Genomic DNA, 16,023 nt, shown 5'->3' on the forward strand with positions numbered 1-16,023 from the left:
TGAAAGGGTCGTGTTACACCGTGTCCCATATGACTAAAAATAATAAACAAGAAAGTTAACAAAACGATTCACTCCACTGTAATGAGCGAGAGCGCTTCTCTGCTGTCTTCACGTGCTATCGGAAACCTTCTATTTCCAACTTCTAAAGTCATGATTACGAGCTTGTTGCATTCTTTTCTGTTAAAAATAACAGTGGACAGTGGTTTGTGAATGCTGATGCTTAGCCCAAATAATTTGATCGGGAGCATCCCCTCCTGTGCACCATGATTTGTCTGTATGTGTATTCAGAGCCAGTGAGCAACAGACTTTCATAATAATAAAAAACTGCATTAGCGCACGAAAAAAATGATTGTTGGTATACTGTATATATAATCTGTATATAATTTATAAAAAAAAAAAATATATATATTTTTACATTTTATGTAACCCAAAATATCTTTGTCTGTGTTCTTAGTCACACAGGTTTGGAACAAAATTTACATTTTAAATGTAGGTCTGTCAACGTTAACTTGTTAATGCATGTGATGAATTTTTCTATTGCAACCCTTTAACTCATTTAACCCGAGAAGTGGCAAACTGCAAGGCAACATCCCAGAGGGTTGTGCCAGAGCTTGCTTCCCAGAGCTTGCTTCCAGGAGATTGCTCCAGGGAGCACGACTCTTCATCCCTCACGCCTGTCCAAGCGAGCTGGCACCTTCTTACCTTCCGCTTCTGGAACCTACGGTTGCTAAGCACAAGTCGATTCACCAAGGGCTTCTGGAGTTCTGCTTCCAGTCAATGATCATCAATCACAGATGCTTTATCAAGCTAGAATCACACAAACACACTCAATAGGGCAGTTTATACAACAGGAGAGAGATAACGGCATAAAGAGTGGTCATTACTGACAAGACACTAGAAATACTGAATGAAACATCAGCTTTTGTATTCAATGGAAATTGTGCTTTGGGCCACTATATCTAGAATTTGTTTAAAAATAGAAGTAAAATATGAACACGTTCTTTCTCTCTCTCTGGCATCTACAGAGAAATGTCTTGGGAAAGGGTCTGAATAAAAAGTTTAAACATAAATACTTACCTTTAAGGATATTCAGCTTGGTAATTTAAACCATTTTTGTGACATTTTAGTCTATTTTGTCTTTTATCTACAACAATAGTGTTTTGAAGTGATGTTCCATAATTTGCCCATTCCTTCTCTCCGCATCATTGTGCACCAACACACCCACACAAGTGCAGCAAAAAAAAAAAAAAAACTGAACCTAAATCATGCTTCATGCAAGGTTTGCCATGTTTGCATTGTGAAGACTCAGATGAAGCCCTTGCCTTGCAAATAAACTCACCCACATCCTTCGCTCAGGGCTATTACAATGATTTTTATTTACTCTTTCCTAATCTGTTGATGCATGGACAATTTAAGAATTGAAATAAAAAGAAAGGAAGAGAGCAGAACAGAGAAATTGTCTTTTGTGACAGCACAACGGCAACAAAGACAGTAACATTCACCTGTTGGTAAATCCCTGTTTGAGCAACAGGGGAAGAAAGGGTCACAACTATAACAGGAGACCAATCGGGAACCAGAGGAGTGTTATAATGCACAGCAGAGAAAGGGAGGAAGGGGGAGGAAAAGCTAGAGTGATGAGGGAGGGAAGAGAGAGAGAGAGATCGAAAAGAGGAGGAGGAGAGAGATGAGTAGGAAGGGCATTTTGAAAGCGAGCATAGGGATGAGGAGCAGATCTCTAAGCGAGATGCATGGCATTACATCCTACAACATCTGACTTTCCTGCACCCCTTGACAGGCAAGGGAGAGCTCACAGAAAAGCAGATAGAGGAAGACAGCCAGACTCATCCCTTCAGAGAAGCATGTCCTTTATTACTCGTCCTGGCATGGCTCTACTCAAACTGGGAAATATATGGGCTACCATGTCACTCACTCTTATGGCAGCAACAAGAGGTAAAAAGCTTTGAATTTTTTAGCACTTTCACAACTGGAGTATCCTCTAAAGGGATTGCATGCTATTCTAAACAAGCCACTGAAAACTTCGACTTTTAAAAATATAGAAAATACTGCACAGGGTTGCTACCAAGAATAAATAAATTTACGCGACAGTATGCTTCAACTCAGAGCAGTTAGATTCTATGCTGCAGATAGGAATATGAATGTGAAAAAACTATGCTTTGATGCTTGCACTGTGAACAAAAAAGATGCATGCTTTGTTTTAATATGGATCCTCCAGTGGCCAACACAGTAACTGACACATTTAACTCAATTAATGTATGTGGAAAGAGCAAAACTTAAGCAATCGAAACCCATCCAACCCATTATCCTCTAAAGGGGAAGATGATGTGAGCACTCTTGTCACTATTACTGCTTCAGGCTAGTGCTGAAAGCTGCCTTCTAGCTCAGAAAAATAAAGAAAGAGTGAGAGAGATGCTTGGAGATTTATAAGTATTCCGCTTCACATATATGGAGCATTGCCCATGTAAATATGGTGTAGAAGTACAGCAAACCTACGCTCCAAACAACCACTCACAGTCACCGTGGGAGTCCATTATTCTAAAAGAACATTAGTTTAATGAGTTGGCCTTGAGGCTTCTCAGCTAACAAATTACACCAGAGACACCTTCAAAGACAAAAAGATGATTTTGACTTGGGTTAATTCTTAAAAAGGTAATTGGAAGGGTGCACAATCTCTGCAAGGTCTCTGAACAACCAGAAACCACTGACTGTGGAAAAATGAGTTTTATAACAAAATAAGAATTAGTGTCAAATGGCTTATATGAATGCTAAGAAGATGACACTATCCTGAAGAGATTTTCAAGCTCATTTATGACAAAAAATAACGCTCACTGTTTTGCACCTACCAGCAGCTAACGTGTGAAACTACTGAGGATGGAGCTCCTGTTCCATTGTCCCACACTGTGAAAAAGAGAGGGAAAATATATACCACCCAGTGCACTGGCCTGACTACCTCCTTCCCTCTGGAAACCTGTGAACTTGTTGTGATAACTGTGTACTGCTGTCTACCTGCCTGGTCTCCTGGAGCTATATCCTGGCACAGAAGGTGGGAGTGTAATTTACTCGGGTGGAATACAAGGGGTTGTGAACTCTGCAGGGGTCAGAACAACTTTTGTTTAATGGCGAGGAGGGAATGCCAGTCCTGACCTGTCACACTGAGGGAGATACATTTGTTCTTGTGGTTCGCAAAGTCTTGGAATAAACAATGAAAAGTGACGACTTTTGGAAGGATGGGACATGGTACCATCCCTGAGCGTTTCTGTAAGGTCTATTTGACCAACACAAAGGACAAAAGGCTGAAGACAAGCCTGAATACAACACAGCTTTCATGTCAGGACCACGTGGATATTACAATGCACAAACCCTTCCCACGCTCTGAAAAGGAAGAGCAGAGTGTTTCCATCTCCCTCATACTCCCACTGAGGATGCGAGGGAAAGCGGTATGAGCTGTTTTGACGGTGTTTAATCAACCCTACAGAGAGGTGTTTGAGGAAACCGGGGTATCCTCACTTGTTCAGTCTTTGCCATGCTGGGGCTGAGGAAAGCCTTAGCTGATGCATTCGTTAAATATTTGCTCTTTTAAAAAAAAAGGCCCTGAACGGAGCAGGTACATAACAGAATGGCGTTGAAGGAGCAAAGGACACTGTTGAGATAAAGAGGCATTGGAGTATGGTTGGCGTCTATGACATCCTTCCAACAAATCAACGCTTTAGTTGCATTTGCTACACAAGCTCCTAACAAGGACAGTAAACACAAGGGAGGGGTGAGTTTCATTAATCTATGCACATCTTTTATGTGCAGTGCAGATGAATGTTTCATCATTTTTACATTCTTAATTATGGTCCTTTCCATTCACATTCTTGTAAGTTGACAGCTAGAATTGGTCTGGTCTAGTCTTTTATTTATTTTTTATCTAAACGTTTCTAGCATTATCAGACACTCAGCAGCATGTCATGGAAATGCTTCTTAGAAATACATGCATTTAAACAACAGTTAATTTCTGATAAAAGCTTTGTGTGTAATTAAGAAAATCGACCCAATGAATATGTTAAAACAGCCATCTTTCATTTTTTGCACGTGTAGGAGAATGCATACCCCTCCTGTGCTGGGATACCACGCCATCATGAGCAACGTCACTGTCCTCGATAACGTTGAACCTCTTGACTTTGAAATGGACTTGGACACTCCTTACCCTGTCAGCTTCCAGGTGTCTATAACAGGTTTCCTAATGTTGGAGATTGTACTGGGTCTCAGTAGCAACCTGACTGTGCTGGCACTTTATTGTATGAAGTCAAACCTGGTTAGCTCTGTCAGCAACATCGTAACCATGAACCTTCATGTGCTGGACGTCCTGGTGTGTGTGGGCTGCATCCCATTCACAATTGTGGTGGTGCTATTGCCACTGGAAGGCAACAGTGCACTCATCTGCTGCTTCCATGAGGCTTGTGTGTCCTTTGCTAGCGTGGCTACTGCTGCCAATGTCCTGGCCATAACACTAGACCGCTATGACATCTCAGTTCGGCCTGCCAATCGAGTTCTGACAATGGGACGAGCAGTGGCCTTATTAGGGTCCATTTGGGCTTTATCATTCCTTAGCTTTCTGGTACCCTTCATTGAAGAGGGCTTCTTTAGCCAGCCAGGTAATGAAATGAATCAGACAGAAGGGGAGGAGACTTCAAACCAATATTCCACTGAATTGGGCCTCTACTATCACCTGTTGGCACAGATCCCAATCTTCATCTTCACTGCTGTGGTCATGTTGGTTACTTACTACAAGATTCTGCAGGCACTCAACATCCGCATTGGCACACGTTTTCATTCAGTGCCAAAGAAGAAACCGAAAAAGAAAAAGACCATCTCCATGACTTCCACCCAGCCAGAGTCCACAGATGCCTCACAGAGCAGTGCTGGCAGGAATCCACCACTGGCCATGCGTACCTCCGTGTCCGTGATCATAGCCCTCCGCAGGGCAGTCAAACGGCACAGGGAGCGCCGTGAACGACAAAAGAGGGTTTTCCGAATGTCGCTTCTTATCATCTCCACCTTTCTGCTTTGCTGGACACCCATCACCGTGCTTAACACTGTTATCCTGAGTGCAGGGCCAAGCAACTTCACTGTGCGCCTCAGACTGGGCTTCCTGGTCATGGCTTATGGAACCACCATTTTTCACCCGCTGCTCTATGCCTTCACTCGGCAGAAATTTCAGAAGGTTCTAAAGAGTAAAATGAAGAAGCGTGTTGTGTCAGTTGTAGAGGCTGACCCTATCCCCAATAATGTGGTCATCCACAACTCATGGATTGACCCAAAAAGGAACAAAAAGGTGACTTTTGAGGAGACAGAGGTCAGGCAAAAATGCCTCTCTTCAGAGGATGTGGAATGAGCTACTGTGCCAATTTAAGGCAAATATACTGATCAGGTACAGTATCATTAAAAAGGGAAACCACTAATCCAAAGCAGCAATGAATTTAAGTGTTTTAACTGTACAGTACCTCAAGAGAAATAATTTATTATTATTTATTGTAATGTTGACTATTGTAGATGTCTTGGATGATAAAGTGTAAATACTGCATGTGCTTTATTGAAGTGGTCCTAGAGACTGTACATACATACCTAAGTAAAGTATAAACCACCAATGTAAAAAAGTAGAAACTGATGCTCCTGGGTTTATTCAATTGAATTAAATACTCCAAAAAAGAGCTGAATATTTTTTTGCCATCAAAAAGAACCCTACACAACTGTGATAATTATGTGCCATATTTCTGGAGTAGTTTTTTTGACTCTGTAGAGAAAGTGGTTATGTGTCTTTGTTCTCTTTGCGCTGCAACCACCTTAATTTTTACTGGTGCAAAATATAAGATAAACACTGTTAAGAATTCATGCTATGAGTTTCATTAAGTGGATATTACCTGCCCTCTACCCTGCAATAAAAGGAAAAAGATGGCTATATTACTCAGGTCAACAAGTAACAGGGTGCTCTTACAAAGCAAAGTCTGCTTCCTTTCAAAATCAGTTGCATGGCCAGTTGGCATAAAATCATATCTTTTTGTGGGGATGAGGGAAGTGGTACACTGCATATCATCCAATAAAGCTGCTGGGGTATGAAGTGGATGTGGAGTGTCAATGAAAAGGTGTTGATTCCAAATACTTGACCTTATAAGACACACCAAGCTGATGGTGTTTAATTATGGGTTAGACTTGATTAGAGGGTGATAATTGTATCTTTTGGCAGGCTACAAAAAATAATCACCTCTTGCACTGCAGCAACAAAAGGTCACATACTGTTCAGTATAAGGGGCAAAGTCATGCCACTGAATGGGTTTAACTGATCAATTTCAGAAATAGATGCAAATTGTGTTGGATGATAACTTGCATAAATAAAACTTTATAATCATATCATTAACAGTGCTGAGACTAATATAATTTGAGATGTCACACAACCAGATAATGTTGTCAAGGGAGTATCTAAGGATAGTAATTAGAGGTGCCAATATCTCAAGGGTGTCAACAAGGCTACATATGACTCCTCAATACTGAATGAATACACTTCATCTAACTAAACAGTTATTTCAATCACTAAAAGATTTTCACACACTAAATATTTCAGTGTATGCTGGTGCAAAATGCAAAACAGTTACATGCACTGGTACTGGCAGGTACCCAAAGCACATCTCAGTTGGGTAGGCTTTAAACTTGATTGAAAACCCATCTGACAGTTCATTACTGATTGTTGCAGTGTTAGGAAATAAACATGACTAATGTTCAGCTTGTATCATCAAGTGACTGTTCAACAATCATACGATCTTAAGTTTATCTATAGATAAAGGGTCAGAGCCACAGCAGCTGATCCGTATTTAGAGCTCACTGTGTTGAACAAGAGAAAGTGGGAGCCAAAGTGCATGATTGATGCATGTCTTTAATGGAGTATACTGTAGGTCTCTCAAAACAGTGAGTTACTGTAATAAAACATGCACAATGTGAGAAACTCTGTCCATCTGTCAATGCTGTACACGAGTCCCAGTTATCCCGGGGTGCTATGCTTTAATATCAAGGGCAAAATGGTAACTTTTAGCTGTGATGTACTCCCAGATAACTCCTAAGTTATCCCAAATTCTAATAAGGCTTTAAGGACTTAAAGCCATCCTCATACGTAACAGATCATACAGAAGCCTGTGCAGCTGTTGCCCTTTGATGACTGACCGAAGGTATGGGGTTGGCCATGAATGGAGGCTTTATTATTTTGCTGTAAACAAGCTGTATAGAGAGGCATGTAGGGAAAAAACTTCTGCCAGTAAAAAGCATCCTTACCTTTCCACTGTCTGTTTTCATTCACTCAATCTATTCCTCTTGCCTTGCAACATCTACATGTCACGTAGTTCAAGAGTAGTTCAGGTGGTGTAGAAAACAAACAGAATTAAATCCCCTGCACTGAATGTTAGGTATAGCTATATCTGTCCACTATTCTGAAAGCCATTTGCTTTGTAAATAGACAAATTTAGCCAAGGTACTATGGGAGTTTTAGATGAGTGATCAGTAATAGAATACTGTACATTTAATATACAATATTATTTAAATATATGAGGTAACAAGATGGGACATGCAAGTACATTTACTCACATATAGATATATAACTGTCTGCTAAACAGATTGCAGTATGCAGTTCACCTTTCTTCCTGTCAGTCCTCAGCTCTTGACATTTATCTGACTTAGATTTACTTTCCCCAATAACAGCCTCATTCCTTCAGCTTGTCCATGTTTTCTCACTCCAATCATCTCATAACAGCTGACACACGTGCCCTCCACCAATCAAAACACCTTCACCTCTTCCTCTGCATTAGTCAATCTTCCCCTTAAGCCATTTAGAGTTCAACTATTCATCAATCCATCTGTGGCTGCCCATCCATACCTTACTTCGCTGGGAAGGGATTCATAAATCATGTAAGCAAGATGGTGAGCTGTCATTATTGTGTTACTAAGGATTGCAATAATTCAAATCTATTTCGGGCTTGAGTATGCAGTGAGATAAACCATGAAAATAACAAATGGCCTATAAAGTTAATGACAAAGAAGATTTGAGTGTTTTGATTTAATGCCACACTGGTAACTTGGGTAGTAAAAAAAAAGGTATATACTGTCTATCCGATCAACACTACGCTGGAACACAATGAGGTCTCAGCTAACATCTCACACAGTTATGGTAAACAGGAAAGCAATTTGTCAATTAAACCTAAATTAAATTAAATTTATGCATTGCATTTAGCAGACGCTTTTATCCAAAGCAACTTACAGTGCATTCAGGCTAACAATTTTTTACCTATCATATGTTCCCGGGGAATCGAACCCCCAGCCTTGCGCTTGATAGCGCAATGCTCTACCAATTGAGCTACAGGAATACTAAAAAGGGTCACTAAACCTAAAAGGGTCCATTATCATTTACTGATTGCCTTGTTTACAATCCAATAACATGATGCTATCAGCAGTTCTTTAAACTCTGAAGCTCGACCAGTCACTGTCCAACTGCACCTCGTCAGGTTTCTTGGGACAGCATGCACTAGACAGAGACAGGCTTCAAAACAAAGAAAGTGGTTTAATTGCTTCTACAGTTTCAGAACTGCATCCTGCTGTATCTGGAAAACTGTGATGTAGCAAATACCACAAACACTGTCAAAACCTGCAGACAAAAAGCTTTGCTATTAGTGTAAGGCAGTATATATTTTGAAACAGGTTGCCTAATGGGAGATTTGTTAGACCGCTTTCTACGCTGGATGCCAGAGAGGCCCACATACAGATAATGATATCATATCAGACCCTGGCTGTTCATGTTAAACCTCGAGGGGGTGGAGGGAAGGCATAAAAGCTGAGCACCGCGTGAAAAGAAGGACAGGTGCTGTTAGTGCAGTCTAATTGTCTCATCTTGGATGGTGACGCTAATGCAAAGATGTCTCTGTAATCCATTAGCTGGGTGAGAAGAACCCAAACATGACCCTCACTTTGACATGATAAATAATTCAATGGATGGAAAACATATTACTGCATCATATTCTGTCACAAAGAGAATATGACTACAGCTCAATTCCAGGAGCTAGTGAGCTGCCACGTTGTTTACTGCCAACATAGACTGTGGAAACTCATAACTGAAATGCTAACATAAAGCAACTCACAAACAGAGCTTATGCAAGTGGTGAATGCAAAACTCAGCATGCCCTCCATAACACAATGGGAAACTTCTGATCACCTGCATTGATTTAGCTTCAATTGAAAACAATATGCAAATAGAAACTACGAAAAAGTACCTTGCTGGTCTTCACTGGAATCTATCCCACAGGGCCTGGGACTCAATAATGAAGACATGTTTTAAGTGTCACACAAACTTGATTTGCATTGCGCTATTTATCTGTCCATATGACATCTAGGCAAATATACAAACAAAGGGTCAACAGAGTACAAGTCGATATGAATCTGATATTACAGCCATTAAACCCATGACCGAAAACAAGTTTCACATTTCAAATGATGTCCACAACAACATGAATTCCAGACAATAATATGCCAATGTCCTAAAATGACATGGTTGACAATCAGATCAACACCCCTAAAGTCAACATCAAACACTGTCTCAACTCAGTTTACATGTGGCTTTTCTAGTGAAACAGGATTTTCAACATGGAAAAAACCTGTGGGACAGGCTTTAATTTGATGCAACAGGAATTGACTGGATCAGGAAAGGTGCTTTATGACACGAGAAGGGTTGAGGGCTGACGTCACCAATACCACCTGGAGCGTGCAACTTTGATTTCATGTCAACTTTAAGCTCTATGAGATTATTATAATGCACTCAGGTAACTATTGGAACGGTGATGTCCCTCGTAAGTGCTATTCGGGTCAGACGTTAATCTACGGGGTTTCAATGAAGCAAAACCAAAAATATCTCCAAAGCAGGTCACACAATTTCAGAACCAGTTTCAGACAGTCCTCGCACCTGCGTAGCAAACTCAGCAAAGCATTTAGGCCACAAGAACAGGGCGACCTGGAAACAGTGCAGGATTGAAGTTGAACTAACACCATTTACACAAAAGTGGAGGACACGATAACTTTTGAATAATTGCAATAAGTGGCCAGAAAACAGGAGCTGGAAATGCATCATTGCTAAATGCTCAGAAAACTCAATCCTATAAGCAAAAATAAAAATGCCATAACTACAGGAAAATGTACACTTATAAAAATCCAGGTTCTTATGATTTCCTCACATGAAAAGTTCTATACAGTGGAAAAAGGCTGTGGTAGGTCACTCACCCAGCTCGTTGAGGCTCTGGGCAGCTTTAGTGATCTCTCTGCTGCCCCCCTGCAGCTGCCCCTGCAGCCGTTTGCTCAGGTACAGGATGCGAATAATCCTTCTCAACAGGTCACACGCCACCTGCCAGCCAGAATAAGAGAAGACATCTCATTCCTGTGTTCATCAAATAACACCGTGACTTATGGGCCTATGACAGCCAGCACAAGCAAATCTCAATCACAAGGAAATTACACTGATGCCCACATTATGATGAAGTGATATCATATCATATGGCAACCGTTAGTTTTCATGACAGAGATTGTACCTACAATGAAACTGGAAATCTGATATTAGCTACCCATATTTCATGCTCCTAGTGTAAAATCATGGTATTAATACCCCTCCTAAAACACATTTTGTGCTACAGACAAGAAGGATAAATGGTGTGGGTTGGTGTGGGATAGTTCGTCCAAAAATGAAGTATATATATATATAGAAGTCAATGGCTACCAGCGATTGTTTGGTTACCTTTTTGTGTTCAACATAAGAAACAAACTCATAGAGGTTTGAAACAACCAGAGGGTGAGCAAATGATGACAATTTTCATTTTTGGGTGAACTGTGCCTTTAAGGAAAAGTGTGGTTTTACCAATCAAACTTATAATTTTAGTCTGGAAGACTAAAAATAGAGGAAATTGAAGGAGGTTCTGGACCTACATCTAGAGATCAAAATATAATCAAGACTCCGGGGTCTTTTTGAAAAGCCTACCAAATCGTTAATAGGATAATAGCATAATTTACTCTCACACAAATCTTGAATGAATTAATTTGTAAGTGGTGCTGTATGACAACTGTGTATTATTTAAATCAAGGAGAAGGATGTGCATCATCTCACAGGGTTGTTTTAGCACTTGAATATGCTGTCAACTCATTTCACACAGATAAAGGCATTCATTTTGTTCACTTCCTAACAGCCAACAGACACTACAATATAAAATAAATAGGAAATTAATTTAAACCAGTGCATTTGTGCTTAAAACATGCAACTTTGCCACACATTTAATATAGAATATAGTGTGGTGACGATCAAGCCTGTGGGCAGACAGCAGGAGGATGAAGGACTCGTAGAGGTCACTCTTTTTTGGTTTTAGGTGAATAGGTGCAGCTGAACTGTCCCAAAGGTACGTGCATCTGATTCTGTGTGTGTGTCTGTGACAGACTGCTTTGTCCAGGGGTGACAGTGCGTCAGATATCATGACAGAAAAATTACAAAAGGATAACAGGAAAAAACTTCAGCTGTGTCCCCCTCCTCAGGTCTGGTCTTATTCTTACGAGGAATAAAAAAACTACATTAAAATATGTTGCTAAAGGCATGGAATGAATAAATGATTGTGCCATCAGATATACCGTAGTCAAACACAAGAATACATTATACAACTACAAAATAGTCTGTCATATTTTTTTCTAATAATGGACACGTAAACAAGTTTAAACAATAAAACCACACTGACACACCTTTAGACAAGAATCAACTATATAACAAAAGCACATTTTTACTTTTTCTTGAAGGGTAGTTTAGGGTATAAACCTTAGATCAGTTTGAGACCTAACTTCTAGGGTAAAGACACTTCAAAGGTTAATCAAATTATCTGACTTGTTTTAACCTTGTATTATTGTGTGCAAATAAAAATACATATAGTATAGTATGTACACACATATGCATACATTATATATATATATATAATGATATATATAATATAATAATAATAGTGATGCATGCCCAATTTCCACTAATAATTCAAGCACACTGGTGAAAAAAAACATTCTTAAAGGGACTAAATATTTTCACATTTTAAACAAATGAAATTCTTCTATAAATTAAAAAATATATATTAGGGTCCTGTTGTGCCACAAACTCAACAAATGTATATTTTTTTTCATTTGAAATGGACATTCCTGTATACAGCTGAATGCAAAACATTAAGCAAACCACTGACGGATCATCTTGGAGTTTGTGGTGGTGCTATGCTTCAAAAAAGCAGCACAAGAAAAGGAGCAGAAAGGGGTTTTGAGAGTAAAGGGGAACATTTCATAACCACAGCTGTATTTTGTTTAGCTGTATTATATAGATGGCCTTACTTTCGAGGTCCAAAGTATTTTTTTTTTCTGCAGACTTGAAGCTTCACTCATGATGACATGATGTGAACCGAGGGCAGAAAGCTAACATGATAAAAGCGTGCATTTTTCTTGCCTTGCAACAGTCAGATAACAGCAGAGAAACAGATTTTATTTCCCCACAGGTGCACAAATGACTTTCCTTCAGACAAAATAGATGTTTTGAACTTTACCATGACAGCACACAGTGACCACATCTGTCAAGTTACAAAAAGAACAAAAAGTACAGTAAAGGTAGACTATACAAGCTTCAGAAGATATGGATTATGGCCACGCAGGCACTATGGACTTTTTCTTTTTTTAATTTTAAATCTGCACAAAGATACTACTTTAATGTTCCTTTTTGGAAACAAAAGTATATGGATTTAGAAAAACATGAGTGTGAATAAATAATAACTATTCCTTTTAAGAGATATATGAGGTCATACTAATTACACTCTTAAAAGATTTTTGAAAGACAACTTAATTATTTTTAATTATTTCATTTTTTTTTTAGATATGGTAAAATTTTTAAAATCCATTTACTTTTATTCAAATTATGTTTTTTTTTAGATGTGTTCAAATATTTAGAAAATCTATATCGTTATAGATGATAATCACAAATCAGTATTCAAAAACATCTGTTTCACCAGAATTAGTCTTTTTGTTTGTGTGCATTTCTCTTTTTTTTGTGCATGCTAGGTGTATTACAGAATCTGTCATGACTGCAAACAGTTGTGAAGACAGGGTTGTATCTATATCAGATGGTGAGCCAATAAACATGGAAATCAAGCTTCTGAGTGAATGCGTGCAGTGTTTGTAAAGCAGGACAATGATATAATAGTTCTGCAGAATGTCTCTCAGAGACAGAGAGACATGAGAAGACAGAAGCAGATATAAAAGTAATCAAATAACCTGTAAGCGGGCGAGCTGGGCTGTCCGTGTCACAATCTTATTATAAGGGTCAACGATTTTGGTTCTTATCCTGAGAAAGAAAGCAGAGAGATATCAGAAATGCATTAATAAAATACTACAAAGCATCTGACTTATTGGAGCTTGCAATTTTTAATTTATAGTACACAAATAGCACGGATTTCTATTAATTATGCACATGACCACCACTTTCTTTTAAAACATGGACCATTTCAGTGCTTTTAATGAAGTAATTTACCTGTCCACAGCACTCTGGAGAGCTGCGATCCTGGTCTGCATCATTTGTAAGACACCTGGAAGTAAAAACACCAATCAAGTCCATGCTCAGAAAGAGCTAAACTACATGCACTGAGCAAGAGCTGGAGATGTGACAAGGGACTCCCCTGGTGGACAGCTGCAAAACTGCATGTGCAGTCAACTCACATTTATTCGTAAAGCGTTTTCACAATACATATCAATTCAAAGCATCTTTACAGATTACATTCTAGATTACAATTAAGAGTTATCTTTTATCAGAGGTGACTGTGTCAATGTCCAATTCGAGCAGTTGGTTAACTTTACATTTTCTTTTAAGAAAACCTGTGATTACACGTTGCAATCATAATGATTGCAACATAAGGAATTTGCAATTTGCCAGTTTCATATGTTGATTTAGAGTTGGCATCATCTGAAGTCCTTGCAGGGGTTGCCGTCAGTGTTTTAATATTAACAACGTTTCAGTATCCCAGATTATAATGCAGAAACATCTATAGGCAAGTCATCGGTTATTTCCCAGAGGAAAACTATTTGTAAATGTACTAGAAGTGGGGACAGTTGCACACTACACCTTCTACATATGTGATCTCACTCCATGCCATTTTTATCTAACCGTTTCCTACCATTTCACTGGTTTGGAAACTAATATTATAAGATTTCATAAGCTTGATCTTAAAATGTGAAGCAGATAATGAAGTATTACCTTCGAGAGATTCGAACCCGGTTGCCTGAGCTAGCAGATCTTCATGTCTGGCCACCACCTGTGATCAAAAACAAAACATAATATTGCTATTCAACTTATAATGTGTGCTTACTTGGTAGGTTTTTATTATTCATGTAGTTTCCTGTGCTTAGAGGTGAACTTTGAACCATTAAGGCACTTTCTAAATTGATGTCCATGATCCGAACATAGATCTGCATTGAGAGCTGTTCATCCAGACAATCTGTGAAAAAGTGATAATTTTAAAAAAATAAGAGAGATCATACTAAATGCATGTTATTTTTTATTTAGTACTGTCCTGAGTAAGATATTGTACATAAAACATGTTTACATTTAGTCCACAAGACAAAAAAAATTGCTGAAATTATTAAAATAGCTCCATTCAAAAGTTTGGGAACCCTTGGTTCTTAATACTGTGTGCTGTTACCTGGATGATCCATGACTCTCTTTCTGTTTTGTGATGGTTGTGCATGAGTCCCTTGTTTGTTCTGAACAGATAAACTGAGAACTGTTCTTCAGAAAAATCTTTAAGGTCCTGCAGATTCTTCAGTTTTACAGCATCTTTGCAGATTTGAACCCATTCCAGCAGTGACTGTATGATTTTGAGATACATCTTTTCACTCTGAGGACAACTGAGGGACTCAAACACAACTATTAAAAAAGGTTCAAATATTTTCTGATGCTCCAGAAGGAAACACGATGCATTAAGAGTTCAGGGAACCCAAGTTGTGTTTTACAGTCACTGCTGGAAAGGGGTCAAATATGCAAAGATGCTGGAAAACTGAAGAATCTGCAGGACCTGAAGGATTTTCTGAAGAACAGTTCTCAGTTTAACTGTTCAGAACAAACAAGGGACTCATGAACAACCATCACAAAACAGAAAGAGTCGTAGATCATCCAGGTAACAGCACACAGTATTAAGATCCAAGGGTTCACAAAATTTTGAATGTTTTTTTAAATATATAATTTCAGCAACTTTTTTTGTCTTGTGGACTAAATGTAAACATATTTTAGGTACAATATCTAGCTCAGTACAGTACTAAATAAAAAACAACATGCATTTAGTAGGATCTCTCTTATTTTGTTAAAATTATTCACATTTTCACAGATTCTGCAAGGGGTTCCCAAAATTTCGCATTTCCAGGTGTGTGTCTCATCCGGACAGGTGTGTGTCTACCTGACTGTGCAGCTCTTTGTCCAGCTGACTGATGCCCTCTGCCAGCTTCGCCAGCTGCTCTGCAATGACAGCATGATGAATGGCTTGAGCTGTGTACGTCTTCACATCAAAATCCTCTTTCAGGAAATCGGTGTAGCACTCTGGAAGGAAAAGGATCAGGATTTGTAAAACGCATAAGAGGACCTCGCACTGCCTGTAGATCCGGTTACACTGAGTTAAGTGCTAATAACGCCGCTAAAGGTGCCGATCGAGATGATTAATTATCCTGCTAAACGTCTAAAACACATACACATATACATATACATATCAGAAGCAGAAATAATATTTAAACTGTATTTACCAGATTTCAGCAGTAAACTCGCTGTTGATTCCGGACTAGCCTCCATCATTGCCACTTCATCAGTGACGTAGAATTCCTGCGTCACAACATGAAAAGGAGCGCGACGGCGATTGATCATAATTATTTTCGTATAGTTTAATACAGGACATATTTTATTGC

General features: G+C 39.0%; 3 protein-coding genes across 6 annotated transcripts in view; 2 read left to right on the plus strand and 1 right to left on the minus strand.

Annotated features, from left to right (window-relative positions):
- Window positions 1-15,957, minus strand: part of LOC132098651 (conserved oligomeric Golgi complex subunit 5-like) — a 64,202-nt gene extending 48,245 nt beyond the window's left edge. Inside the window, exons 1-6 of the mRNA XM_059504738.1 lie at window positions 15,865-15,957; window positions 15,525-15,664; window positions 14,330-14,387; window positions 13,610-13,664; window positions 13,354-13,423; window positions 10,306-10,426 (exon numbers count right to left, since the gene is read on the minus strand). Of these exons, the coding sequence (XP_059360721.1) occupies window positions 10,306-10,426; window positions 13,354-13,423; window positions 13,610-13,664; window positions 14,330-14,387; window positions 15,525-15,664; window positions 15,865-15,913 (493 nt within the window). The 5' untranslated portion in view covers window positions 15,914-15,957. The remainder of the gene's footprint in view (window positions 1-10,305; window positions 10,427-13,353; window positions 13,424-13,609; window positions 13,665-14,329; window positions 14,388-15,524; window positions 15,665-15,864) is intronic.
- The window catches only part of LOC132098658 (palmitoyltransferase ZDHHC17), a 283,638-nt gene that overhangs the window by 93,793 nt on the left and 173,822 nt on the right, over window positions 1-16,023 (plus strand). The gene's annotated exons all lie outside the window — the stretch shown is intronic.
- On the plus strand, window positions 1,759-6,388 carry LOC132098650 (G-protein coupled receptor 22-like). Of its 2 annotated transcripts, none has more exons than XM_059504736.1 (3): window positions 1,759-1,950; window positions 2,865-3,778; window positions 4,099-6,388. In XM_059504736.1, the coding sequence occupies exon 3, from the start codon at window positions 4,103-4,105 to the stop codon at window positions 5,393-5,395; it is 1,293 nt and encodes a 430-aa protein (XP_059360719.1). In that variant the 5' UTR covers window positions 1,759-1,950; window positions 2,865-3,778; window positions 4,099-4,102; the 3' UTR covers window positions 5,396-6,388. The 2 variants fall into 2 exon arrangements, with proteins under 2 accessions (XP_059360719.1, XP_059360720.1); XM_059504737.1 differs by having other exon boundaries at window positions 2,868-3,778.

This window comes from Carassius carassius, chromosome 22 (genome assembly GCF_963082965.1).
Source record: "Carassius carassius chromosome 22, fCarCar2.1, whole genome shotgun sequence".
In the NCBI taxonomy this organism is placed as follows: Eukaryota; Metazoa; Chordata; class Actinopteri; order Cypriniformes; family Cyprinidae; genus Carassius; species Carassius carassius.

What these genes read in the sequence shown, in the direction of transcription:
- LOC132098650 (XM_059504736.1), top strand. Translation starts at nt 4,103, where the DNA reads ATGCATACCCCTCCTGTGCTGGGATACCACGCCATCATGAGCAACGTC.